The sequence below is a fragment of the Poecilia mexicana genome, unplaced genomic scaffold, assembly GCF_051168715.1.
Source record: "Poecilia mexicana isolate PSO_F unplaced genomic scaffold, ASM5116871v1 scaffold_4, whole genome shotgun sequence".
NCBI classification, from domain to species: domain Eukaryota; kingdom Metazoa; phylum Chordata; class Actinopteri; order Cyprinodontiformes; family Poeciliidae; genus Poecilia; species Poecilia mexicana.
The window spans coordinates 30,069,584-30,095,026 of NW_028263373.1; the positions used below are offsets into that span (position 1 = coordinate 30,069,584).

At 43.1% G+C, this 25,443-nt stretch overlaps 1 protein-coding gene across 1 annotated transcript in view; it reads right to left on the reverse strand.

Moving 5' to 3' along the window:
- Positions 1-25,443, reverse strand: part of LOC106919638 (capping protein, Arp2/3 and myosin-I linker protein 3-like) — a 41,957-nt gene that overhangs the window by 15,279 nt on the left and 1,235 nt on the right. Inside the window, exons 2-29 of the mRNA XM_088005180.1 lie at positions 21,413-21,507; positions 18,008-18,058; positions 17,829-17,888; positions 17,017-17,138; positions 16,495-16,589; positions 16,110-16,180; positions 15,908-15,981; positions 15,755-15,830; positions 13,285-13,373; positions 12,506-12,600; positions 11,513-11,599; positions 10,315-10,424; positions 10,128-10,205; positions 9,962-10,038; positions 8,797-8,901; positions 8,565-8,634; positions 6,756-6,837; positions 6,459-6,555; positions 5,809-5,863; positions 5,148-5,320; positions 4,553-4,621; positions 4,079-4,172; positions 2,832-2,930; positions 2,609-2,728; positions 2,409-2,522; positions 2,157-2,332; positions 1,955-2,042; positions 1,737-1,856 (exon numbers count right to left, since the gene is read on the reverse strand). Of these exons, the coding sequence (XP_087861306.1) occupies positions 1,737-1,856; positions 1,955-2,042; positions 2,157-2,332; positions 2,409-2,522; positions 2,609-2,728; positions 2,832-2,930; positions 4,079-4,172; positions 4,553-4,621; positions 5,148-5,320; positions 5,809-5,863; positions 6,459-6,555; positions 6,756-6,837; positions 8,565-8,634; positions 8,797-8,901; positions 9,962-10,038; positions 10,128-10,205; positions 10,315-10,424; positions 11,513-11,599; positions 12,506-12,600; positions 13,285-13,373; positions 15,755-15,830; positions 15,908-15,981; positions 16,110-16,180; positions 16,495-16,589; positions 17,017-17,138; positions 17,829-17,888; positions 18,008-18,058; positions 21,413-21,507 (2,642 nt within the window). The remainder of the gene's footprint in view (positions 1-1,736; positions 1,857-1,954; positions 2,043-2,156; positions 2,333-2,408; positions 2,523-2,608; positions 2,729-2,831; positions 2,931-4,078; positions 4,173-4,552; positions 4,622-5,147; positions 5,321-5,808; positions 5,864-6,458; positions 6,556-6,755; positions 6,838-8,564; positions 8,635-8,796; positions 8,902-9,961; positions 10,039-10,127; positions 10,206-10,314; positions 10,425-11,512; positions 11,600-12,505; positions 12,601-13,284; positions 13,374-15,754; positions 15,831-15,907; positions 15,982-16,109; positions 16,181-16,494; positions 16,590-17,016; positions 17,139-17,828; positions 17,889-18,007; positions 18,059-21,412; positions 21,508-25,443) is intronic.

Consider the following 25,443-nt stretch of genomic DNA (forward strand, 5'->3'; position numbering starts at 1 on the left):
GAAAACTTCATTTGAGACGGCTCTGACAGGACCGAGGCGCTGCTTTTAATTTCTGTTAAAAACGCTGTAAACGAGAACAACAATGTCATTTACTCGACATGTTAACCGAGGGGGATATTATGTAGGATAACGGTAATTTCTGACTCTACAACTGCAAAATATAATAAAAATAAGAATTAGTAAGTACTTGACTTTGTAAGAGAAAACGTAAGGAGGAGAAAAACAGAAAAAGGGAGAGAATAATAAAACTCTTAGTGACTGCTGAATTAAAACTGATGGGAGTCAGATTTGACAGAGACAAAACAAATGCTGGAGGGAGAAGGGAGGAAAAAAAATGATAGTTTTCCAATTTCCCAGACTTTACAAGAAAAAAATTACTTTTGCAGTACATTATTTTAGAGGTAAAAGTGTAGCTCAGCAAAATTCTTTAAATCTCTTCACGATTGACTGTTGGCAAGGAAAGAAAAACAACGTTTCCTGCAAAGATGGCTGCAGGCAAAACCTTCAAAACAAGAATGGACTGCTGCTGTCAGGGGGTTAAGCTGTGTGTAGGAAGCAGACTCCACTTCACAGGTACCTACCTACCACTCTCGAGGTTTTATGCTGATTGTGCCATTTTTCTTCAATTCATTCTGACAAAAATCAGAAAATAAGAGACGCTTCAGGAAACAGGCTGGCAACTGACAAGGTTCTGCTGTTTTTGATGACCGGTGACAAGGCTGAAGCTTTTATCAGGCATGCAAAAAACGAACACTCTTCAGTGTGGGAGTTGTCACAGACGGATATTTGCTATTTACTGTATCAATTTCTAATAGAGCTAGCGTGCCGTTAAAAAGGAAGTGTAGGGAGTGGAATTAACTGAGGTGGGAAAACAAAGTTTGTTCAGGCAAGAATTAATATATTGAACTCTGAGTTAGCCCCTTTCTACAGCGCCATCTGTATGTCATAGTGAGTGGACACCAAAAGAGAAATGTAGCGAATGAGTTAAGAACAAGCTGCAAGAACAAAATTATTATTTTTTTAGTTACTTTTTCCCAGCCATGGGAGAGAAAAACAAATATTTGTCCCTTTTTTTAACATGTGGCAGCCATGTTGAAATTTTGGGGTTGGAACTTTCAGGAGATTTCAGGAGGCGTTCCAATTTTTCCCAACTTGAAACTTGCAAGAACGATAAACGAATGGGAATGGGAATGTTTCCTTTAGTGGGAAAACATGACAGACGTTTGACTCCTTTTGTAACGCTATTTTAAAATATCATGACTTCACTGTGGGACGAGGTCGTACATTTGAGAACCAATCCTCTATGGAAGAATGTAGCTGCCACTAATTGGCGATTGGGCAGCTAGCGTTACGTTGTATAATAAAGTTGATAAAACTTTGTCACACAGTCACCACACTCTCTCACACACAGTGTGACGTTGCCTCTGCTCATGCTTTGTATAATTAATGACTTCTCCTGGCAGGAATGCCAGCAGCAGTACGTAGAATACTGTTTTTATTTATAATTTAATTTCCTGAAAAGAAATTGAAATTATGGACAATCGACCGCAAGATTGATCGGTGCATTTCTGCCTAAGTTGCACAAAGCGACCATAGTAAACAAAACATATAAGGAAAGAAACAATCGATGGTGGGTGAGGTAAGTATGACACATTTCCAGAGAAAATAAAAATGATAACACACACATACACAGGCACGCACACACACGCGCAGCAACACACAATGTCCACACTCACTATGCTGGTGCTGAGCTCTTCATCTGTGATGTCCAGGGAGTCTCTGTGTCTGTTAAAACTCCACGCAGTCCCATCTTCACACGTCCCTTCCCAGCATTTTAGATGAGACACCTGCCGGGTCTGAGACACACGGCACTCTTAAACTCTTTTGTCACTCACTCGTACAATCAATCTGTGTCTCTTTCACACCCTTTCGCGGAGAGGAGGCCAGTGTTTACCAGGGTCTTGTGGGTGGCGTAGAGCTCCTGCAGGATTTGGTCCACGATGGAGTTGGTGAGATAGGAAACCACGGACAGCTTCACTTCTCTGAAGAAGATGGAGTGCGAGGCAAGGCAGAGACAGATGAGAAGCGGTTAGTAAAGGTGAGAGCAAATCAATGGCCCCCGCTTATCAAACTCACGACTGCTTTGCTGCTCTTACTCCAAAGCCCTGTGAATGTCCTGCGCCGCTCTCTCCATGAGGGCGGTGCGGATGGCGGAGCGAGGGATGGACACCCGCTCGGAGACGGACGAGAGCGGAGGGCTTAATCTCTCCGCCGCAGAGGATGATAAAGGACAGAGCTCGCGGCAGAGTGACACCATGGAGTCGACGATCACCTGAAACGGACGGCGACTGTCACGAACTCTATCATCTGTCGGGGAGGGCAAGGCGAAAGAAAGCTCTCGGATCTACCTGCAGCTCCTTATCGGCGGCTTTGGCGAGTTCGCCGGCCAGGGAGTCCAATCTCTGCCGCACGGGCCCGTCCACAGACAGCACGTGGGCCAGCTCGCACAGCGAAGGGTAGAGCTGGGGAGACATCGGGGGGGCGGGAGGGTTCGTTCAAACTCAGACCGAACGTAGACCAACGCGTATAAACATTTCGTATCCCTCACAGCTCGAGAGTTCCTGGCCTCTTTCAGGACTTGTTTGGCGGCTTGAATCTCCTCCATCTCTCCGGCGCCTCGCAACAAGCAAAGCTGCTGCTGGACGCGCACACAGAGGCGCTCCATCACCTTGGAAACACACAGGGCAGGTTGAGGTGACGGTGGCACAGACACTCATGAGACACTCGAAATAAAAAAGAACAAAAAAAACATCCCTCATAGAAGGAGCTACCTGTTCGGCGGTGCTGGTGACCAAGCCCTGGTGCAGCCGCAGAGCCTGCCGCTGGGAGAAGCGCTGCGTCTGGTTGTTCCTGACCAGAGCGCGCTGGATCTGCAAGGCGACAAAACCAGGCGGAAAGGTCAAAGTTCAGAGTGAGCTTTTACAGACGATAGAAGGAGCTTGAGTGTAAGCTGACTTGTCCTATAAAAAGTCTTCTCTTATGTCATGCTACTTTTGTCCATGGGAGTCGCAATAACTATGAGTTCATATTTGAAAAACATTCATTAGGAAGCCCCCACCTCACATTTACAATAAAATATTACTTCACCCGGGGCTGTTTCTATTATTTTATGAAAAAAAAATCCTCACAATTTTGATAGGAGATTAATAAGACGGCGTGTTAAGGCCATTGTAGATGGGGAAAAAAAAGGAAGAGTACATTTCTGCAGAAAAACCCAGAAATTTTGATATTTATCTCAAAACTTTAGTGGTTCCCCCCCCCCAGCTAAATTCTGACTTTTCACGCTCAAAATTGTCCTGTTTTTTTCCAGAAATTTTTTGAGATTAATCTCAAAATTTCAAAGTTTTTTCTAGCAAATTTTCAACTTTCGGAGCTCAAAGATTTTCTTGTTTTTTTTCTAGAAAATTTCTGAAATTTACTCCTCCCCCCCCCCCCCCACAGAGCAACACCTCCCTCATAACTCTCCCACTCAGCTCCTTCAGACTAGCCAGCAGCAATTAGCAATCACCTGGTGGAACTACACATCTGCTGAGCTCATTGTATGCACTACTGCTCAGTGCAACACTGGTAAAAACGTTATTAAAGGGTTAATAGAGGATGGATGTTGTGATGACTTCCTGAAGGCGGAGTTTTTAAAGAGACAGAGGCCCAATTTGATGGCGTGAAAATACAAAGTCAGGTTTCATTTGAGTAATATTTGATATATATAAAGCATTTTTATAACAACTGAAATTACTTGACTGTGCTATAAAATAGTACTCTCTGTCTGGAAAACACATAGTACGGCCACTCCCACGGTGTGGAAAGAGTTAACTCCATTCCCTACAGGTGACTGATCTAAAGATAGGTGGTGATTAATGTTTGGAAAGAATATTTGTGCTTGATGTATTTTGGCCAAAAGCACAACACCAATTTAAAGTAGAGGTGTGCTTCTTTGCGGAAGGGCACGTCTACTTTTTTTTTTTTTTTTATCAACCATCAGTCAATAAATCATCCAGACAGTTATTGCAACCCCAACCTTAGTGAGGGCCTGCTCTGTCTTCTCCGGAGCGCTGCGGTACGCCTGGCTGATGTCACTTAGGGGCAGAGGCATGTACTGCAAGGTGAAATTACTAAAAGAAAGGAGGGAGCAGAGAAAGACAAAAAGGTCAAGTTATTAAAACAGACACTATGGGACCGAGAAGAGAAATTTAAACTGGCTCAGAGGTTCCAGGGTTTGCAAAATATCACGCCCCCAAAATATTCCTGAGTAGAGCTTTGATCTGTGCAGCCGTGGCCTCCGTGGCCCTGAGGTGAGTCTGGACCATGTCAGATAGCGAGGCGAAATAAGTAATAACCTGCTCATGTTGCAGTTTTCAGAGAGGTAAAACCAGAAAGAAAGCAGGCAAAGTGTCCTTTGAGGTATTCGTACATGGACTCATCAGGCATACGGCTCTTACTGATGACTGCAGCAAACATCTCCACAAAACAAGCAGGCCGTGTCAGTTCTTACTGTTCCAGGGCTCGGGCCACATCGAGAAATCCTGCAGCGGAGGTGTTGTTGCGATCCCATGTCACGCTCCTGCAGGGCGAGAGTGTGAGTTGGAGAGAGATAAAAAACAATCAAATCGTGTTACGAAAGTATACACACCCTAAACTTCTTCACATTTTGTCTAGTCGGAACCACAAAATGTATTGTATTTTATTGTCATTTCACGGAGCAACACTGACGGCATGTGGTGGTGGCAGGGTTATGCTGTGGGAATGATTTCTGTCGACACAGACAGGGAAGCTGGTCAGAGCTAACGTTGCACTCAGGCCCTGTCACAAAAACAAATTTTACTAGACAATAAATTGTCCCGGAGTTTATTGCGATAAACGATAATATTGTTATTGTGACAGGCCTAATTGCACTACTTTGCATCAGTATATTACAAACATAATCTAATAAAATGTGTTGAAGTTTGTGGCTGAAACATGGAAAAATGAAAAGAAAAACATTTGAGAGGTTTGAAGATTTTCCAAGGCTGTCTATATTGTAAACAATGTAAAACAACAACAACAAAAAGAAACACAGACAACCCTCCCCTCCATGTAGTTTCCTCCACCTGAGCGTCGTGTTGATCTGCAGGGCTTTGCTGAGCATCTTGGCCCCGATGTCGTCCATGTTGTTTCCACTGAGGTCCACTTTTCTCAGGCAGGTGTTGCTGCCCAACGCGTTGACCAACACCGTCCCCCGGGAGCGCAAGCGCGAGTCCACCAGGGACAGAGACTGCAGGGCCTGCAGGGGGCAGAAGAAGAAAGCACCAAATAAAAGTCAAGCGTGTGGGAAGAGAGAAAGGGAGAGGGGGGAGCATTAAAAATGAAGTTGAGAAACAAAAAACTGAGAGGAAACAGTGGGAGATGGAGCCTTGAGGATAAAACGCGGTAGTAAAATTTAGTGCATATTGATGTGACAGCTTGCCAACATGACTATGTGCACTGTATGCATGAATTATTTACAATATGTGTGAGTAGTGAAGTAGAAACTATGTCCACAGCGCTAACTGAGGGGTAGCAATAATTCATCGCAGTGACATATCCGCAGCAAAACATCATAAAACAATGATACGACCCCAAAAACTGATATGCCGCAAAAAGAAAACGACACTTTCACTGAATACATCTTTTAGTAACGAAGGCAAGAGATCTGAGCTTACGTCAGACAAAAACAACTGAGAACAGCGGGGGGGTTTTTTGACTGTCGCTAAATTCAGAGCCATCACTCACGCATTCCTCCTCCTGGATGAGCGAAACCAGCTTCTGCAAGACTTCATCCAGAACCCTGAAACCGTGGAGACAGACACACAAAACGTGGCTGGTGCGAGTTATTTTGGTGGCTGCCGCCTCCAAAGAAAAGATAAAAAAAAAGTTATTGATGTGTTTATTCAAGCGGACACATGGAGCCCATGTACACACACACACACACACACACACACACACACACACACACACACACACACACACACGCACACACACACACACACACACACGTTTGTGTTGCTATCTTTGTGGGGACTTTCCATTGACTCCCATTCATTTCTACAGCCTAAACCTTACCTTTACCCTTTTCCTAACCCTAACCATCACATACCTAACCCTATCCCTAACCAAAACTCAATTCATACCTTAGCCCTAACTCTGACCCCTGACCCAAAAACAGGGTTTCCCCTTGTGGGGACCAGGCTCAGGTACCCACAAGGAGCAATTGGTCCCCACAACGTAGTATATGTCAGGAAAATCGTCCCCACAAGGTATTACAAACAAACGCACACACACACACACACACACACACATACACACACACACACACACACACACACACACACACACACATATAAATAATTGCAGTAGAGCGTGACATGGAGTGGTGGCAGCACCTGTTTTTGATGTTGAAGTTCTTGCCCAGATGAAGGTGTTTTAGAGAAGGGTGTCTTGAAAGGGCAGGCAGCACTGTGAGCAAGTCTGCATCGAGACCTGTCAACACACACACACACACACACGCACGCACGCACGCACACACACACACACACACACACACACACACACACACACACACACACACACACACACACACATATGCAGGGCTAAGCGTGGCATGATCCATTAGCGGGGATGCTGGGTCTTCTACCACGGTTTCAGAAAAAGTCAAGGTCGCAGCAGGACGCGCGGCGTACCGTTGTCGGAGATGTCCAGCGTGGCGACGGAGGAGACCCGGGGGAAGAGCTCCTGGATTACAGCGGCTCCCGCAGACCTCAGCTGAGCGTGAGACAGAGGAGAGGACTGATACGGGTCAGACGTGAGTGAAAATGACTCAGGTTTATGTTTGTGGGAGGATGGCTCTGTTAAAATCCCACTTTTTAAAGTAACTGAAAGCGGTGGCCTGAGGAGGTTCTAACAAAGCTGCAAATAGAGAAACAGTTTAAATCATGTGTGTCAAACTCAAGGCCCGGGGGCCAAATGATGCCCGCCGCAGCTTTTTATGAGGCCTCTCTAGACTCCAGAGGGAACCATAAATAGAGCCTTCAAGATCACAGTTGTGTGCTCAGGCATTATTCTATTAAATCAAAGCAGTTTTGTACCTGTTCACTGCCAAATTGCATCAATAGGAAATTCGCTCGAAATCAAAAGACCCCCACATTTTTTCACAAGTTTATTGCTTTCACAAATTTAAACATTGGGTTTAAGTGATGCTAACTCCCACCTGCAGGTGGCAGTATGTCTCACTTCGGACCTACGATTGGCATGATGAGTAACAAAAAGTCTAATTTACAATCATATATTATTTATATTTCTAAGGTATCGCCACAGAATGAGTGATTTTGATTACAATAAAATTCTGAAGACAATTAATGTTCAGTATAATTAACAGATGCTCAATATTATTTCATTTTTAGAAGACCCTAATAAATGCAGACAGCTATTTATTAATATTTGATCAGTTTGTTAATGGATTTGATCAATATGTTCTGGACCAACCGGCCCTTTGAGAACATTCTTGATCTTGATGTGACCCAAGATGAAAACGAGTATAACACATTTAAATATCATCTTGTCTGAGTCACTATATGTTATTCATTAAGAGTGAAGTTGGTATGTTTCGTGAAAAAAGATACATAAAGGGAAACTAAATATCACGGTAAAGTCATAGACAGAAAAGAAGAGTAGAAAAATTTTTCCACACCTTTATGTTACCTATAAAAAAAACAAAACATTGTATCTCCTATTTTTGGCATTTGAGCAGCTGGCAGAAACAGGTGGCCACATGTTGCACATATGCCCAGCGAGAATAGCATGTAAACATGTCACAAAAACGTGTTTCACATGTGGAGACAATGTGATTTATACTAAAGAATAATATTTTCACACATTAAAAAAAAACACATCCCAGAACTCATCTATCACATGCTGCCACTCAGTCATTTCCAAAGATATTTCACATGTTACTCCAGGATATAATTTTCACAAATTTGTGCAAAATTAGGTTACACGTGTTATTTTATAACATCATTTCCACAGTATTTCTGTACATTTCACATGGAACTAAAGGATTTCGTTCTCATATGGACAGGAACACAGGGAAGATTTTTCACATAACAGTAATTTTCACATCTGAAACACACGTGTTAACATATTCCGCTTGAGGTACGTTTTGCCACGTACCTTATATTCAAACCCACAGAATATAAGTTTCACATGTTGCCACTGGGTATAACTTTTGCATGTAACAAGTCATGTGGAAAGCAGTTCACTTGTGGAAGGGTTTCACATGTTACAACAGACTTTAATTTATTCAGCTGCATAGTATTTTTTGCTTTGTCTTTTTATGTTTTAAACTGAAACTTAAGTTGTCTTTAACTAGAGCTTCATCGCTGCAGAAGTGGGGAAGCATATTGTGTCAATTGTAACTAAAATTGGAAGCATATAGAAATATGCACAGTAACACTCATTTAATCTGCTGCAGGGAGGCAAAAATGGCTTCCTACCTCACAGCCGCTGATGTCCAGATGAAGATCGGTGATGTGAGGATTGGTGGTCAGCCCCGACAGCACTGCTCTGTGATCACAAAGTGATTGAAAAAGAAAACGAGAGTTAAATACGGACCTGATTGGCGTGGCTTCACACATCCAGATGCTTCCTTTTTGCTTCCTTCGCAGCGGACCCGAGATAAAAGAGCTGCGACTCGAGTAAAGGAATGGAAGATGACATGTCAGATACCTCAGAACGTCGGGGGGCAGCTTCATAGAGGCGAAGCTGACATGAGTGAGGCTGAAGGCCGAGCTGAAGAACTGACGGAACAACGGCAGCGTATCCTTCACTTTCCTGTGACATCAGGGGAAGAACAGGGAGGATCAAAGAGGAGTAATGCAGAGATGAGGTGAAGCGAGCTCCACGCATGAAGTCACTTTAGTTAAATGCTAGATAATTATGAGTGCGGCCGTGAGAGCGCAGACACAGAATGACAATTACACCTTCTGAGGAAGTAAGGCCAGCAGGAGGGGTCAAATGACTGATTGGCTGGCTAAAATATTCAAGATTCTCTCAGAAAGTACAAAGAGAAATCTGAGTTTAAATACGGAGGACAGAAAGAAACCACAAAGTTCCAGCGATTCACTCCTAGACTCGCTTTGAGGAGATGAATGTGAGTAAATCAGGGAATGAAATGGTGGTAAAAGACGACAAAAAAATTAATTAGATACATATCCGACTGTTTTCAAAGACTGAACGGTCATGCCGCAATTTATCCAACTTTTACGTCATTGACGTGACATGCATCTTAATTCTGCACCAGAAATAAGCCAGATGCCGTAAATCCGGATGGCGGAAAACGATGATTATGTAATTAAGAAAGAAGTCTGTTCCCCCGGAGCGCATTACATCACAATCCCACCACTCCTGGTTCTGACTGCACATCCAGGCAGAGGTTGCTGCGGTCAACGCTCCACAGAAGGCCGTCACCATTAGCTGTGCTTACTTCTTATCTGGTTCCTTCAGGTTGTTTTGTTAGAATCCTATTGACTCTCATTGTTGAATAAACTTAAAAATTGACCCATAAACAGCTCCGTTCATTACTACTTGTGTAATCAACGCTCTCCTTTGGGAAGCTGTGTGCTCGGGTTTAGTTAGTAGTATGAACAACCATGACAAAAAGTCGTATTTCAGAAAAAGAACAAAAAAAATTGCGCATGAAGACCTGCTGTGTGAACGTAGCCAAATGTCAGAATGGACCAGTTGGAGTCTCTCTCCCTCTAACCTGGACGAGATATTCCCAGAAAACAACAGTAAGTAACTCCAGAATATAAAAAGTTCTCGGGATACTTTCGCAAGGCATCGCCTATCTTCCTACGCTTGGCGTCAAGGTGATGTTAAAGACGTGACTAACCTGTGCGAGAAGGTATTTTTGGACAGATTGAGAAAGGAAAGATCAGCGCAACACCCCCTCAGAAGAGCCCCAAATAGCTGCATGAGACACAGGGCGGGAAGCAGTTAATCTGGGCACGGACAGAAAGGCAAAAAGAGTTTGAGCAGAGCCGGACGCTTCTACTGACAGAGTCGACGGAGCAGTCGGTGGCCGACAGATCCAAGTGGACCAGGCAGTTTGGCTGAGACAAGAAGAGATAAAAGTTCTGCAAACAGAAAGCCAGAGGAACAGAGGCGACACGTTACAGGCTGCAGAGGAGGAAGAGGAGGAGGAGGAGAGCGTGTTCTCGTTTCGGATGGATTGTGCTGTCTGACCGAGGCGTCCTCCCCTGAGAGGACCCCGGGGTTCTTGCTCAGGTCCAGGTGCAGGAGGGAGTTGGAGTATTCATCGCTGGAGCACAGAGCCTGAGAGAGAGACACGACGCCTGAGAGACAGAGACAGGCAGAGAGAGAGAAAGAGAGAGAGAGAAAGAGAGAGAGAAAACAAGGGCAGATGAGAGGCTATGATATTAAGAGACTGGGAATGCTCTCAAAACATTTACGTTCGTACATTATTCATGCGGATCTTAGAGCAGAGAGTATCAGTGAATGTTATGGGAAGCAGAACAATTCAATGCAATATTTAAATTCTCCACTGGGTGCAGGGAACAGGAACAAGAGACGAGCAGCCTGCAGGGCAGTGCTCAGCATCGTGAGTCAACCTGGAGTTGCAGCAGGACGAAAAACACGAGACAGCGAAGCTCCCTGGGGGGGATAACCTGCAGCTCCGAGGGTTTTACCTCCTCTAACCCGCAGTGTGGGTTCTGTTCAGGAAAATTAGCTCACCTTCTGCAGGGTTTGGTCAGATTCTGTGTTTTGTCAAGCCGAGCTAGGACCGAGCTCATACTTTTCCCACCTGATAGTTCAGTAGACTCAGTTTGATTGGGGTCCAAAATTTCAACATTTGTTTTGTTTTGAGCTTCATTTTCACACTGTACTGTCTCAAACCTTTTGAGCAACACCCCCCCTCGCCTGTGGGGGCGCTGCGCCAAGAACCACAGAAGGAAATGACACAAAGACCTCTGAAGAAGTGACAAGAGTATCTTCCTTCTTCATGACATGTAAACAAAAATGGAATGGCGTCAGATTTTAGCGGTTGTAGGATTTCTCTTTAATAAATGATAAGCCATTTCTTCTGATAGCGTTAGGTTCTTGTGTTTGTTTTGGCTGCATTTACCCAGAATGCCCTGCGATATAGTCCACTTTTGGAGCCGTCTCCGTTTGTCAGCTTGCGATCACACGTGCATTCGGACCACACCAGAGTTCCCTTGAATCGAACCGAGACAGAAGTTTGTAGGTGGAGTTTGCTTTTTAGCGTCAGAGTTCGATTTCGGATTCACACTTCCCCAAACGAACCGGACTTTCTACACAAAGTCTACACAAGCGGACCAGAGACTAAAGCATACGAAATAGGGCCGGTGTGAGTGCACCCTAAGATGTAGTCAAGGCAAGAGAGAAGTAAAGAGGTACTAACCCTTTGACGTAAGTGAAGTTTTGGACAGGTTCAGGAGACGAAGCCCCTTGCTAAGGCGACTCACCTGCTGGATTAAGCTGGACACACCTGCAGCATTCACAGAAACACAAAAACTAGCTTAAGATACAAAAACAAACATGGTAAGAGACGAGATCCTTAGACCGTGAATCATGTAATGGACACTTAATATAAAAAAAGGTAAATAGTAGTTTAACAGAACATAAGAAAACAATAGTTAAAAAATATTTGATTAAAGCTGCACATAAGAATTGGCAAAAGGTAACCAGCGGGTTAAAATATTCATTCTCTCTTTTCGTAATCAGTGAAAACATCGAAATACTTGAAGCTCAGGCTGACAAAACTCTTCAGTGTGGAAGCTGTTACTGAGAGGCTCAGTGTTAGCTACTCAGTTTTAGTAAAGTGTTAAAAAAAAGTTTGGAACAACAGAAATCTGAAGAGCTAAATAAAAAAGGTATTTTCAACACTATCCTGACACAAAGCAAAGCTTTCGATTCTCAGTGTACAACAGGAAGGCTCAACATACTGCATCTTAATTCAGGGTTAAGATAAGGATGCTCTTTCCTAGGGAATGCATGTTGGAGCTGCTGGTTTAGCAGTGGTGTACATGCTAAATGCCAGTACAGAATGTAAAATTCAGTTTAAAAACAGCTGGAATATGCTTTTAATCATTTTATTTTAAACAAGTGAAATGGCTGGCTCTGCTCCAAGTACAAAAATAAACTACCACTCCTGGCAATCGCCAGAAAACAAATGTTTTGAATACAGTTTTGATATTTCTTTATGTCACGGTTCTACCAATCAGCTAAAATCTGTATCGTCAGGCTGCAAAGGTTTACAAAAGTCATAGATCAGAAATGAGCCACAAAATGACAATTAGTGCATCTAGTTTGGATCAAAACAAAACATTCATTCGCATCTAATTTATTTAAGACACAGTGAATCGTACAGTCAGAGGGACGCATTTCCTGATACCTTGGTTGTCCAGTGAGTTGTGGGCCAAATTAATGGAGTGGATGACAGAAGCTGGGTTCTCTGAAAGGGCAGTGGCCATCTTCTGAGGGAAGTCTCTGTACACACACACACGCACGCACGCACACACACACACACACACACACACACGCACACACGCACACACACGCACACACACACACAAATCAGAATAGTTTTTAATTGATTGAATCAATTCATTTGTTGAGATGTTTGATTTATAAACATATAATAGGAAAAACACAACTTCTAACACATTCAAATTACTTCATTTTCTCTGACATGAACTCCAAATCATAAAAACACAAAACAAAGCAATGGAAAATAATTAAGTTTCAGAAAGGAGTGGAACAAATGGCTGCACCCGTAACTTCCAAAATAGCTGTTTCACAAATTTGAGCAAACAACTGTAGGACTAAATAAAACACACGGTCGATCGCACCAAGACACAAGCGGTTCAGAATGGTCATCAATGGTTCTGGACTGCGGGAAGAATCCTCAGTACCCAGATTTGACCAGGAATAACATTCTGACATCCTGCTAGTAACTGGGCTAAAGAATAAAAATGATTTGTGAATAAACAGAAGCATTCTAACAGAAGCGTAAACTTCTGAAGTCTGTTTTGAAGCCACTTGCGTGGGTCGACAGACTCCTACTGCCTGGTGAACGAACGTCTTTGAAAAGCCCACAACACAAACTTTACATCTTCGGAATAATCCGTGATACTCGGACAAAATGAACACGGTTTGAAAAGAGCAACTCACGATTTCAAGCCGGCATTCTCCAGAGTGATCTCCTCGAGGCTGGAAGATTTGCTGACCGTGTGCAGGACCTGCTCAGTGACCTCCGACCCCTGTTGGTAAGATATAAAAAGAGCAAATCCCTTAAACCGGGTTCAGAGAGATACGCCAGAAACACTGGAAATTCAGTGGAGACATTTAAGCTCACGTAAGATAGCGAAAAGCACGTGTGAATCTTGATAAACGTATTTTAAAAGGTTGAAATCTTTACAGCACCTGGAGGAAGTGACCTCGTTATGCTCAAACGTGTTTCATCTGTCTATTCTATGAAGAAACATTCAACTCTAACAAAAGATTTATGTTTTTCCCTCGGGGAAGGTAATCGAGTTCCTGCACGTAATTTGTATTTTTATTTTTAAATACTCGTCTCAAATGGAAGAAAAGTCTGGAAGGATTCAGAAGAGGAGTTCAAACAGAGGAAGGCCTGGAGATCAGACGCGTCCTGATGCCAGACGACTGTCTCATCACAGGACGGGACTGGAGGAACTCCAGGTGGGTCGGACGGCGTTTGCTTCCTCAGAACCAGCCTGGGCTCTTGCTCCAGGTTCTGCCAGCTCTCTTGGCCCCGATTCCCTTGGCTGAAAGGACCGTCAGCCTTTGGTCACAGCTGCTGTTTGCTAACAGAGGTAACTCTGCTGCTCCAATGCGTCATGGCTGCTTTGTCATTCAGAGCAGAACTGAAATTGATTTTTAAAACGTATCTTAAAAGTATCAATACCAATACTGGTAGTGATACTTTTTTTAAATTATTTTTGGATGGATGTGTCATTAACTTGCAGGTGTTGTTTCTTTAATGACTTTGTTAAAACCTAGGATTTAATTTGGACAGAGTTTATATCAGTCTACAAATTACTTTTAGAACATTTTAAACAGAAAAAAAAAGTTTCTGCACATTTTTTCCTAAATAAATAAAATTATGATTCGAGAGCAAATCAAATCATTTTTTGAGGTAGCGTTGAGACACTGCAACACAAATTAAAATAAAATTTCAAGATGGAATCTGAAGCTAACGTATCAATCTTACCACGCCAGTATCGATCCGATACTGATACCAACTTGTTATCGGTGTTATCAATGTCTTGGATCGATCTGTCCTCCTCTACCTTGGGTCAGATAGTCGGTCCATTGCTGTCTCAGCACTCTGAAGTAGAAATGGGTGTTTCTGCCACGTGTTTTCAGAGCATGATGTCGCACCAAGGCCGAAGCAGAATTGTTAAGAGTCTCAAACCGCTTTTTACCTTCTCAGAGTGAGAATATTTCAAACAAAACTCTCAGTTTCCTTCTGGTTGGAGCAGCACAATACTTCAAGGTCTACTAAATGCACTAGGCAGAGACCCAGGCTTAGACTCTAACCACAGAAAGCATTTTTGCCCTTATTTAAGGGTGGAAGGCTGGGTTTGCCCTGGACATGTCGCCAGTCTGTCACAGGGCAACTCAGAGACAAACAACCGCATTGACACGTCAGGGCAATTTAGAAAGAGCAATTAATTTAAAACTGGCTGTGTTTCCATTACAAATGTGCAAAAATCTTTGCCTATATTCTGATAATGTCAAAAAAAATTTTTTTCCTATTGCGGTATTTCCATTAAATAAGAATCTGGTGTGAATTTGTTTTTTCACACGATAAGTCCTTAAAAATCATGGCAGTGACTGATGTAAACATGATGTTATGTTCATAACTCAGACGTGGCGTTAGCTTTCTTCATCTATCAGCCAATCAGAGGAGACGTCGGCGTATTATTCAGGTGTTTGAGCGTCAAGCCCCTTGTGGCTGGAAGCGACTTCGTATGCGGCGCTTTGGGGAAATTGCAGCCTGTGATTTTACACAAGAGCTATGGATTCAACACGTTTGAATGACAGAGAACTTTTTCTGAACTGAGCGGTGCTGCGAAAGCTCTGGTGGAGCCAGCTGCACATTGTTAAAAAAAACAAACAACAAATCACAAATTAGACTACTTCCTGCTGTCATTTCTGTTGTTTGTGTCAGTAGTAACACCCAACTGTTGATCACGTGATCATGTGATGCGAGAAACGTGTTCCTATTGCAGTTTTGCGAAATACATCTATCATACTAACCCAACTACCTTTTATAGAAAAACCTGAGTTTTTTCAATATTTCCATTAAGCAAATAATTTTTTTTTTTTTTTCCCAATTTGCACAATTTTATGGTGAGTGGAAATGCAGCTGGTCATGTTTCTGGTCTTTGGGAGAAACCCAGAGCGGCCGATGTGAACCCAGGTGCAAGTCGCCCTCCTTGCATTGACGTTAAATAAAAATGTAATCCTGACAGAAATGCACAAAAATCAACTTTCCCTGTAACAGAAATCACTCCCCGGAGAAGGAGCATCTACTTATTTTAAAGGTTATATATAAGATTGATTGACCTATGAATATTAAAACAGCTGAATGCAGCTGAACTCTTAACACACTTACTATGCGAAGGTCTCTGCAGTACAGTTTGGTGAACCAGGTGTTATATGCCATGGATGCAACAATCACCGCCAAATCCCTGGAAAAGACGAAAACGGCGTAAACGGAGCGTCGTACTTTAGAGTCTAAAGCTCTCGGTCATCTTTTGTCACCGACCTGCTCTCCAAGTGGCTGAAGTCCAGCAGGTTAAACTCTCGGCTGTCCTGGGAGTGATAGATAGTGTCCACATCCTAGGAGCAATTTTACCCGTGAGCCTCTTTTTCTGCAATGTATGACCACTCATTTTGCGCTCGGCGCCATACAGTATGTAATACTAAAAGCACTCACAGTGGCACCGACACAGTCCCACAGCTCTTACCCACTGCACTTCCTCCTTGCAGCTGATGCCATTATAGTCGCACAGAGCAGCGTAGGTCTCTGAGAAGCCTCCTGAGGGAGGCAGGCGGGAGGAAAACAAACAAGAGAGAGCAGCAAAAGAAAAAAGAATGAGGAATGATGTGAACAGCTGCTTCTTTCAGCCATAAAGGAGAAAATGCACACGCAAACATTCGTCCCAATTATCAATCTTTCATTTAGGCAGCGGCTTTAAAGAGAACATCTGGGAGAGCGTTGCTGAAGCGTGCGTCTGCCAGCTTCCTCTCGAGCCTGCCAAACACGCGCTCGCGTCGCCGTGTGTGCGGCTCCACGTGTTTTTTTTTGCCTGTGTGCAAATTCTGCCGCTTGATGATAACGTCTTTATTTACCACAGGCCCTCTGGGTTTCCACTGAAGTCTCCGAGCTGGGCGAATACTTCCTGCTGCCCTCCGAAAGGTCGCTGTCTGAGTGACAGATGGACGGGCTGCCGGCACACAAAGAAACACAGATACTGTATGGGCTCGTCTATCTTTTTGATAATTGTGCAAATAAAGGTCATGCGTCTTCAGTGCTCTGATATATCAAACGATGCGCAGACGTGTGGTGACTAGGCATGGGCTGGTATTGAGACATACTCCGGTTTTGAAAAGTCACAGTTTCAAAACTGCCAATATCTCCTAGCCCCAACGATTAGAGATGCACCAATTCAGGTGTATATACATTTTTGTTCTTTAATCTGGGCGGTTATTCTCTGATTTGTGTTATTATTTTTCCTTGATTAGTCTATGGGTCACACATATTTTGGGTAGAAATATCAGTGACCACAGTTTCTCATTCTGTGGGAGTCTCTGGCCAACCCACGTCTGGTGACGACTAGCTCAGATTTTCTCTTTCAGGACGGGAGCACTTACGCAAAGATGGAGTTGTTGAATATTCGGGACAGGGCGAAATTAATATGGCTGACCACATGATTGAGGTGTTCGCGGGACTCGAACCTCAGGGTGTAACCGGTCTTGTCTGTGTCTATAATAACCTGCACAAAAAAAAAAAAAAATCCGGGAAAAACAGAAATGCAGTGAACATAATTAAAAAGAACAGTTTTTTTTTTTATTAAATTTTTTGGTTTCAGGTCTGGATTTGTTTCAGTTTTTTTTTTTTTTTTTTCCAACAATCCCAAATCTCGAGCCACGTCCAGCTGTGAGAATCCGTGTACGATTTGTAAGCTCTTCCTTGTCTTTCACTCAGCACCGACAAACCAGAACATTTTCATTACTTATTCTTTAGCAAGTTACAATGGAAATATTATAAACATTTTAACACTTTTCACACGACACTGCACACTGCGCTGCTTGCTGCCTGTCAAAACAGCTCTTTCACTCTTCGCCCCACCACCCCTCCTGAGTGGAGTCTAAAAATCAACCGTCAAGCACTCAGCCTCAGGAATGAGCTGAGACTTTATGGAACGAGACGTTCCACTTTACATCATAAAAAACCCGCAAAAAAATCACTAAATTTGGAAGCAAATGAAGAAATAATAATAAAAAAACCCCGTTTAATGACATTCCTCCACAAAAAATACAAAGAAGTCTCTCCTTTCCAGGTAACTGACGTAGTTCTGCCTCGAAGGCCAGCGTGATGTAAGAGTGTGAACACAGACACAAACAGCAGTGGCAGTAATGTGAGGAGAGAGAGAGAGAAAAAAAGCAGAGAATGGTTCACTCACCTGGTGATCAGGGTGAGAATTCAAAGCTCGAATCTCCAAGAAGTTGAAAGTGGTTTCTACCTGTTGTCAGAGATACATTTCAGAAAGTAATGACTCCGGTTGGAAATGGAGCTAAAAAAAAAAAGAAAAAAAAAAAGACCTCCCACTGAACATTTATTTGAGAAAACAGTAAGAAGCACCTTAGCTGGAATCTTTGGAGCCAGGAAATAGAGACGCCATGTTGCGAGGACCTTACAAAAACAAAAAACAAAAGAAGAAATATAGCAAATCAGATTGAATGAAGATTGTGGAAAGGTTCGCTGCACATTCACGCTCCCCACAGGGAGGAAACGGTCCGAGGAGTTTCCATGGTAATGATGGGAAGCATATGCTCTTGTATCGATCCAGCTAAAAGCCCTGCAATGTCAGTGACACTTGAACGTCTTGTGATGAAGGCTGAGAAACGGCGAAGCCTTACAGTATTTTAGTTTTTACACGCTGCTGCAAAGACCGGATGTGATTCTTTAAGCTTTACGTTGCTGCAGGCAACCAAAAAGTGGCACGTGAGTTTATTTTGAGAAAAGCCACCCCTGGTGGGAACAGTGACCAAATTTGATTTGTGTTTTTCTCCCCAGGGAAGAACTAAAAAAAAAAAAAATAAAAAATCAGAACTGAAAAAAACCCCCGTCTTCCTCCAACCGTCAAATCAATGCATTTGTGCTAAAAATAGTAAATCTGATTATGCAGTGTCAGGATGCCAGATTACTGTTTTTAGATCAATGCAAATTTATAGAGTGTGTACGTGGAAGAACACAACTTGCTCCTCCGTCTGTATGAATGACCGAAGCTCCTCTGTGCCTTGCAGAGGCATTCATGAGCTTCAGGATATACACTACATCGCCAAGCGTATTGTGCCGCTTGCCAATAAACAAACATATGAACTTTAATGACGGCTCATTCTTATTACAAAGACTTTAATTGGGTGTCTGGCTCACTGCTTGCTGCAGTAACAGCTGCAACTCCTCTTGGAAGACCTATAACCAGGTTTCGATACTAATCGATGTTAGATGAGACGGCTCGCAGTTTCCACTCCAATTCACCCCAAAAACGCCAGATCGGGTCGAGGTCAGGACTGCTGACCAGTCGGGTTCTTCACTGCAAACTCACTCATCCATGCCTTACTGGACCTTGGTTTGCGGACTGGTGCACAATCAGGCTGTCACCATCTTCTAACTATTTCCAAAGCATAAAGTGGTATAAGATGCCTTGGTTTGCTGAAGCATTAAGACGTCTTTTCACTGGAACCAAGAGTCCAAGAAACAGGATTATCCCTCCTGAACCAAACCTTTCACCTTGAGACAAGCAAGTCAGCCAAGAGTCGTTTTCACAGATTCAGACCCATCCCTTAGATTGAAAGACAGAGAGGCGTGATTGGTTATTTGTCCAGAGAACACATCTCCACTGCTCTGGAGTCCAGTGGCAGCAGGTTTACATCACCGCATCTGACGGTGACTGAAGCTGCTTGGCCATGGAAATAATGAGGCTTGGAGGTCTGCAGACTTCTGCGAAACACGTTTGCGTAATGAACCCTCCGGGCCAAATGCGATCAAGCCTCTGAGAGACGGAGCTTCTATATTTGCAAACACACCTTTCCAAAAGAATAAAGTCAGTGTGTCTCGCTTCATCAAGGCAAACAAAGGGGAGTGATTCTTTGGCATTTTGCTGCTCTCCGCCAGCCCCTGAGTCCTGCCCTCTGCTACGTCTCTTCTCCTCTTCTGCTCCGTCGCTCCCAATCATTTACTCTATTCTCTCGGACGGTCCCCCGCTTAAAACACCCTATCTAACCCCCCTACTGGAGGACAAAGCATGCCGACCCACACCCAAATCGACCCCACGTTGTCTATCCCCGGCGAAGAGCGGTAATTAAGTTTAGTGTTCTCCTGCTCTGCTCTCTTGTTTTTTCGTTGAGAGGAGCTTGACACGGGTCTGTCTGAAGCGTGCACTGACAGCCCTTTTACACCCACACAGCGAAATGTGCCTGTGAGATGGAGAGAAGGAGCGCTGGGTGGGGTGAGGCTGGAGCGGCGGGAGGCGGGAGGGGAGGAATCTGCGGCTCGCTTCAAAGGCTGTCTGAAGGAGTTGATTAGAAAGACCAGATTGGATCACATTACGGTGATGAGTCTGGGTTACAGCGCGCTGTTAAGAGAGTGCGTACGAGTAAATAGAGGTAAATCATGCTGAGGCAGCAGGCGAGAGAGACTCTTATCTGAGCGTTTTGCATCAAAAGAGAGAGCGTACATTCATCATGCTTATGACGTTGTAAAACTCTGCTGCCGGACTGATATTCTAATCTTCTTCTTTTTTGGTCTGAATGTTCAGAGGAAGCTTGTGTCAGAAATGAATTAACGTGACTTGTGGTGATGGAGGGGAACCACTGATCCCATCCTGAAACACGCGTCCACTCCACAAGCTGGCTAGCTGGCGTCCTACCTTCCTTAAAACTCCCTATCTTAATGAAATATAAACACATTTATCCTTCCTTTTCCTGTGCCAAATGCCAGGTCAGTGCATTTGATCAACCTCCAGTCTCTCTTTTTGTTTTTTCTTCTGTCTTCTGTGTGTGCCCAGCAGGAGTGAGAACCCTTCGCCTTCCAGTTTAGCTTTTGAGAGGAAACAGTAAATGAGACAGGGATTGGAAAGAGATTACGGGGAAATATGTTTTTTTTGTGTGTGTGTTTTTTTTTTTGGCAGATACACAAATCAAAAGAGTCTGAATAATCAAAGGCTATGCACGCCAAAACTCTCCCAACTGCCCATTCTCGCCACACGATGATTCATTAAAGCATCCGTTGAGTGAAGCTTTGAGCTGCCAAGACGAAGAAGCTCATTTGCTCAAGGAAGGATTGAAGAAGCAACATGAGTCCCCGATAAACAGGAGGGAAGCAGCTCTGATTGTGCCGCAGTAAAACGCCTCTGTGTGCCGTGTGTGTCTGCGCTATGCCCGCGGACGTCCTTCCACCTCGCCCTGCAAGGCGGAGGAGGAGGACTGCGTCTCGCAAAAAAGGCGGCATTCATCCTCGGTCCGGTCCGAGTTCTGGTTCCGCGGTGTGAGAGGATAGCTGCCCCAGATTTTATTTGGATAGCTGGCTCAGCTTCCCCTCGCTCCAGCAGAGATTTCCTTCTCTGCCCCATATTCTCTGATGAAAGGACCCCAGAATCAAAGGCTGCTAAGCACCCCCACTGCTTCCACTTTGTGCCTCACAGACACAGAGGGGATCCATAGGCGCTTCCACAGACGCTGCAGATCCAATATTTATCCTGCCAGGCTGCCAACAGCGCCCGCTGATGTGGGACACCGGCCCTAATGCAGTTAGCATCTGACCGGAGAAGCAAGGCGCTTGCTCTGGCTGGTAAACTGCGAGGAGCTGCTATAATGCCGGCGTGGCTATCAGCACTTTGACAGAGACCCAGCAGGACCGGACTTCAAAGACGCAGAATATACATGGTATATATGTGGTGGGGTAATGCTGCTCGGCTTCAGACAACAAGAGTTAAAAGAAAAGGCCCATTAAGTCGGTGCAGATGGGAGAAGAAAGGCAGCTTACCAGAATCCTGTCCTCTGTTTTGCCGTTTTTGGTGTCAAGCTTAATGCTACAAATGAACTTAATGGATGATTTGTCGATAATCTTCCGGATGCTCTCTGTCAGTAAAACAAAGAAACAAACAAATATATTGTTAAAATTTTGACTCATTAGACATTTAGTGTGAGATAAGCTCCATATTTGGTACATTTATACAGTTGCAATGACATTTTTCAAAGTATTTTAGCAGATGTCGGCCAACACGTACCTGTGGGGTGTGGTTGTTAAGTGTGGCATGCACTTTGTATTCAGCCCCTTTTAATCTGACTCCCCTAAATCAAATCAATGGTAACCAATTGGCTTTAGAAGTCACTAAATATGAGATCACAAGACTAAAATGGAATAAAACCAACACTCCACAGAGTCAGGAAAGCTGAGTTGGTTGGTGATAAATAAAGAGCAGTCCTGGAAGAAAAGCTGTTAGAGGCTGCAAAAGATTTGTGACTGGGGACAGACGTTCACCTTCCACCAATACAACACACACAGCTACATTTACAGTAGAAAGAGTTCAGACCAGAGCATCGCTGTGGATTAGAATGGCCCAGTCAAAGTCCAGACCTGTAAGGAGTTTACAATTTTTAGCAAAATTTGAAAATGACTGTTCACATATGATCTCCTTCCAGTCTGGTTGACTCACAGGCACTGGATACCAATGCATGCAAGACTTTCCAGATTTTAATTTGTAAAAAATTAAAACTATGCATAATGCCTTAATTTGTATTGGCCTATCAAATAAAACTCCATAACAACATACGGACGATTGTGGCCGAAACGTGACAAAATGTCTAAAAAAGTTAAACCAAGCGATCTTTCAATCTTTCCGATGCATACACAAATTATGTCTGCATTTATATTTGCTAAATCACTTCACTGTCTAGTACTAACGCAGCGTCTACACTGTAAAGACACTTGCGTTTCCAACAGCAGCAGTATTATTTCTGATGAGCAGAAAATGAGACATAACGTTTACTGTGCAGGATTATTTGAAGACTCTGCTTTCTTCACTCGCTGGTTTTAATTCAGCCGGATTGCCCACAGGAATACTTGGCTAAAAACATTTAGAAAACTAAAAGCTTACACACTTAAGGCTAAAACATCTGGGCCAAATACAAATAAAGGGACAATGTGATGGTACAAGATGAAATTCAAAGTCGTTGTATATGTGACATTCTGTCTGGTGTTTTATGTTTGCGCGTAATATAGAGGACGTTTAAAATGGCCAACAATTCAAAATCTAGTCCATTCCCAGACAGAAAAAGCTTGAAAGATGCAGCACATAATAGACCTTCACACTAATAGATTTAGCTGAAATGTACTACATTCCTGTAATGTAATGTAATCTCTTCCTCCAAATGCATTTTCCTTTCTTGTAGCTTCTTACATCTCTGAGCCAGTCTTCTTCCCTCAGTAACAGCATCTACACCGAAGAGTGTGTCTGTAACCTTGAACTAGCAACCCCTAATGTGGTGCATTCACAGACTGGAAAAAGGTCGGATTTTGAGTTTACGACTTGGTCACAGTGAATGAGCCAGTTGTAGCTTTGCTAATATTTGGGTGGTCATTGACAAGCAAATCTGGATCAGAGTTCTGTGAAACTATTGAACATTCACATCTCTACCATGACATATATATTGTTATTAATGTATTGTCCAGCCTAAGAGACAGCCAGCTGTTCTGGTGGCCCCAAGTATTGGCTTAGTTTGTTTATGCCTTGGACCGGCTCTGGCTTTTCTGCAAAACACAAAGTAGCTGCAAATTTTTGGGTAAAGATCAAATTTTCAAGATTCATGTCTGACTAAATAATAAGCATAATGCCACAGACGTGGCGAAGGCCTAAGAGGATAGTGAGTTTCTTTTTTCTTTTTTTAAAAAAGAAAAACTTTCTGGATATGCATTAAATTTGTTTTCTCCATCAGAGGGCAAACACGACACCTCAAGAAAGTCACCATGCATGATTCACAGGGAACCGATTCCGTCAGCCAGCGGCGCCACGGTCTGGATCGTACATACTCAGCTCACATGACCTGCCGCTCCAAGCCCGGCGTCTTTACTCACCGGGGGGGCGGGAGCGCACACAGCAGTCGCACGCTTTCACAGAAGCACACTTTCGCTGGAAAGAATTACATGATTCAGAGTCTCAATTACAGTAGCTGCTCAGCATCCCGACTGACGAGTTTATGAGGAAATCGATAGCAAAGCTGGAGGCTCTGGGATTTGGCTCTGAAGTCCATGCAGTCTGAGAAACAGCCAAGTCTTTCAGGCGCATAATGAGTCTTTGGGAAGAAAAGCATTGTTGATGTTTTGCATCAAGAACTTTATCCCATTTCCTGCAGAGTATACTGCACTCTGCGTTTTCCTACTCTGCTTTGTCATCTGCTTTATGTACGTATACACACTGATGCGGATGAATCTGTTGGCGTCCCTAGGAAAGATAACATAAATCTTAAGATGAGTACATCTTTTATTGCAGTAGCATAATCTTACCGGAAAAAATGCATACTTTAACTTGGGGTGATTTATTCAGTGGGTAAAAATGTCCCACCGCAAGAGGAACAATTGTTGCTACTGCGAACGATCTAATTGAAATAAATGTAGCTGAACCGACTATATATTGACTTCTAATTAGTAATTTACGAATGTCCCTGGAGGATAAATATGATGTAACTCAGAGGCTCGTCTTTCAGCAACAGGCCACTGCATTGGGTCAGGACATATCTTGCCATCACACAAAGTGAGCAGGATGCAAAATAAAATAAATAAATAAATAAATAAACCTCACAGTGAGAAATCTGCAGCAAAGAGTGGCATCTTAGGGTCACTAAGTCTCCATGACAACCAGTAGATACACTCTACATTGGTTGTCTGGAAGGCATGTCAGAAAAATATGCTAAGTTTGCTAACCTCTGCAGGAGGTTGTAACTAAGATCAAACTTTGAGGCAACAAACACTCCTGAGAGGTTTGGTATAAAATCAAGAAATAATGTGTGGGGAAAGTTTCCCATGCATGTCCAGTAAAAGTTTCTTTTTCAATGTCACTGAAAACCTTGTGAGAGTGCATGGCACCGCAACCTTTTTTGAAATACCAGCCAAGTTTTTAAAATTCTCCTTGTTTTTTCCACTGGATCTTTCAGCAGGATTACGATCTGAAACATGTGGCCAAATCAATTTACAAATGGTTGATTTGGGTTATAAAATTGATCATTACAGCTGCTAAAGACGAAAACCTTGTGAGATAAGTGGAAGAGAACGAGCATGAGACAGGATCCAACATCCCTCTGTCTATGTACAGCAACTTTATACTCCATCCATCCATCCATCCATCCATCCATCCATCCATCCATCCATCCATCCATCCATCCATCCATCCATCCATCCATCCATCCAATTCAGGACAGAGAAATATAAATTACACACTTACCTTTACTCTATAGAACTATTTAGAAATCAATCAAAGCGTCAGTATAACAAAAGCTGTTTTTAACATATTAGTTAAAATTACCATAATAACGTGACAGAAAATCTGTGAAAAAAGATCAAGCTCCTCTGAGATCCTACTGCTATCTACAGAAATACACCACTCAGAGCCAGGAGGAAGGCCTTAGAGCTATGAATCATCCTCATGTATGTGTTGCTCACACCCTCCCCCTTGCTACATGATTTGCTACAATCTGCCACAAATGCTCAGCTAATTTCAACTTGTGTAAACCATATAACTTCCCCTGATAAAAATAAATAAATAAATAAATAAATAAATAAATAAATAAATAAATAAATAAATAAATACATATCAATACAAGAATAATAAAAAACAACAACAAAAACATATTTTTATAACAATTATATACTGCAGCTCTTCAGGGTTCTTCATTTAAAACTAGTTCACTCAGTGTAAGACAATGTATTTAGATATATTCAGTTGAGGTACAATTAAAACTTTTAGTGAAAGCAATATTTAAACTGTTACTTTAAAGCATGTACACATAGAGTACAAAAAA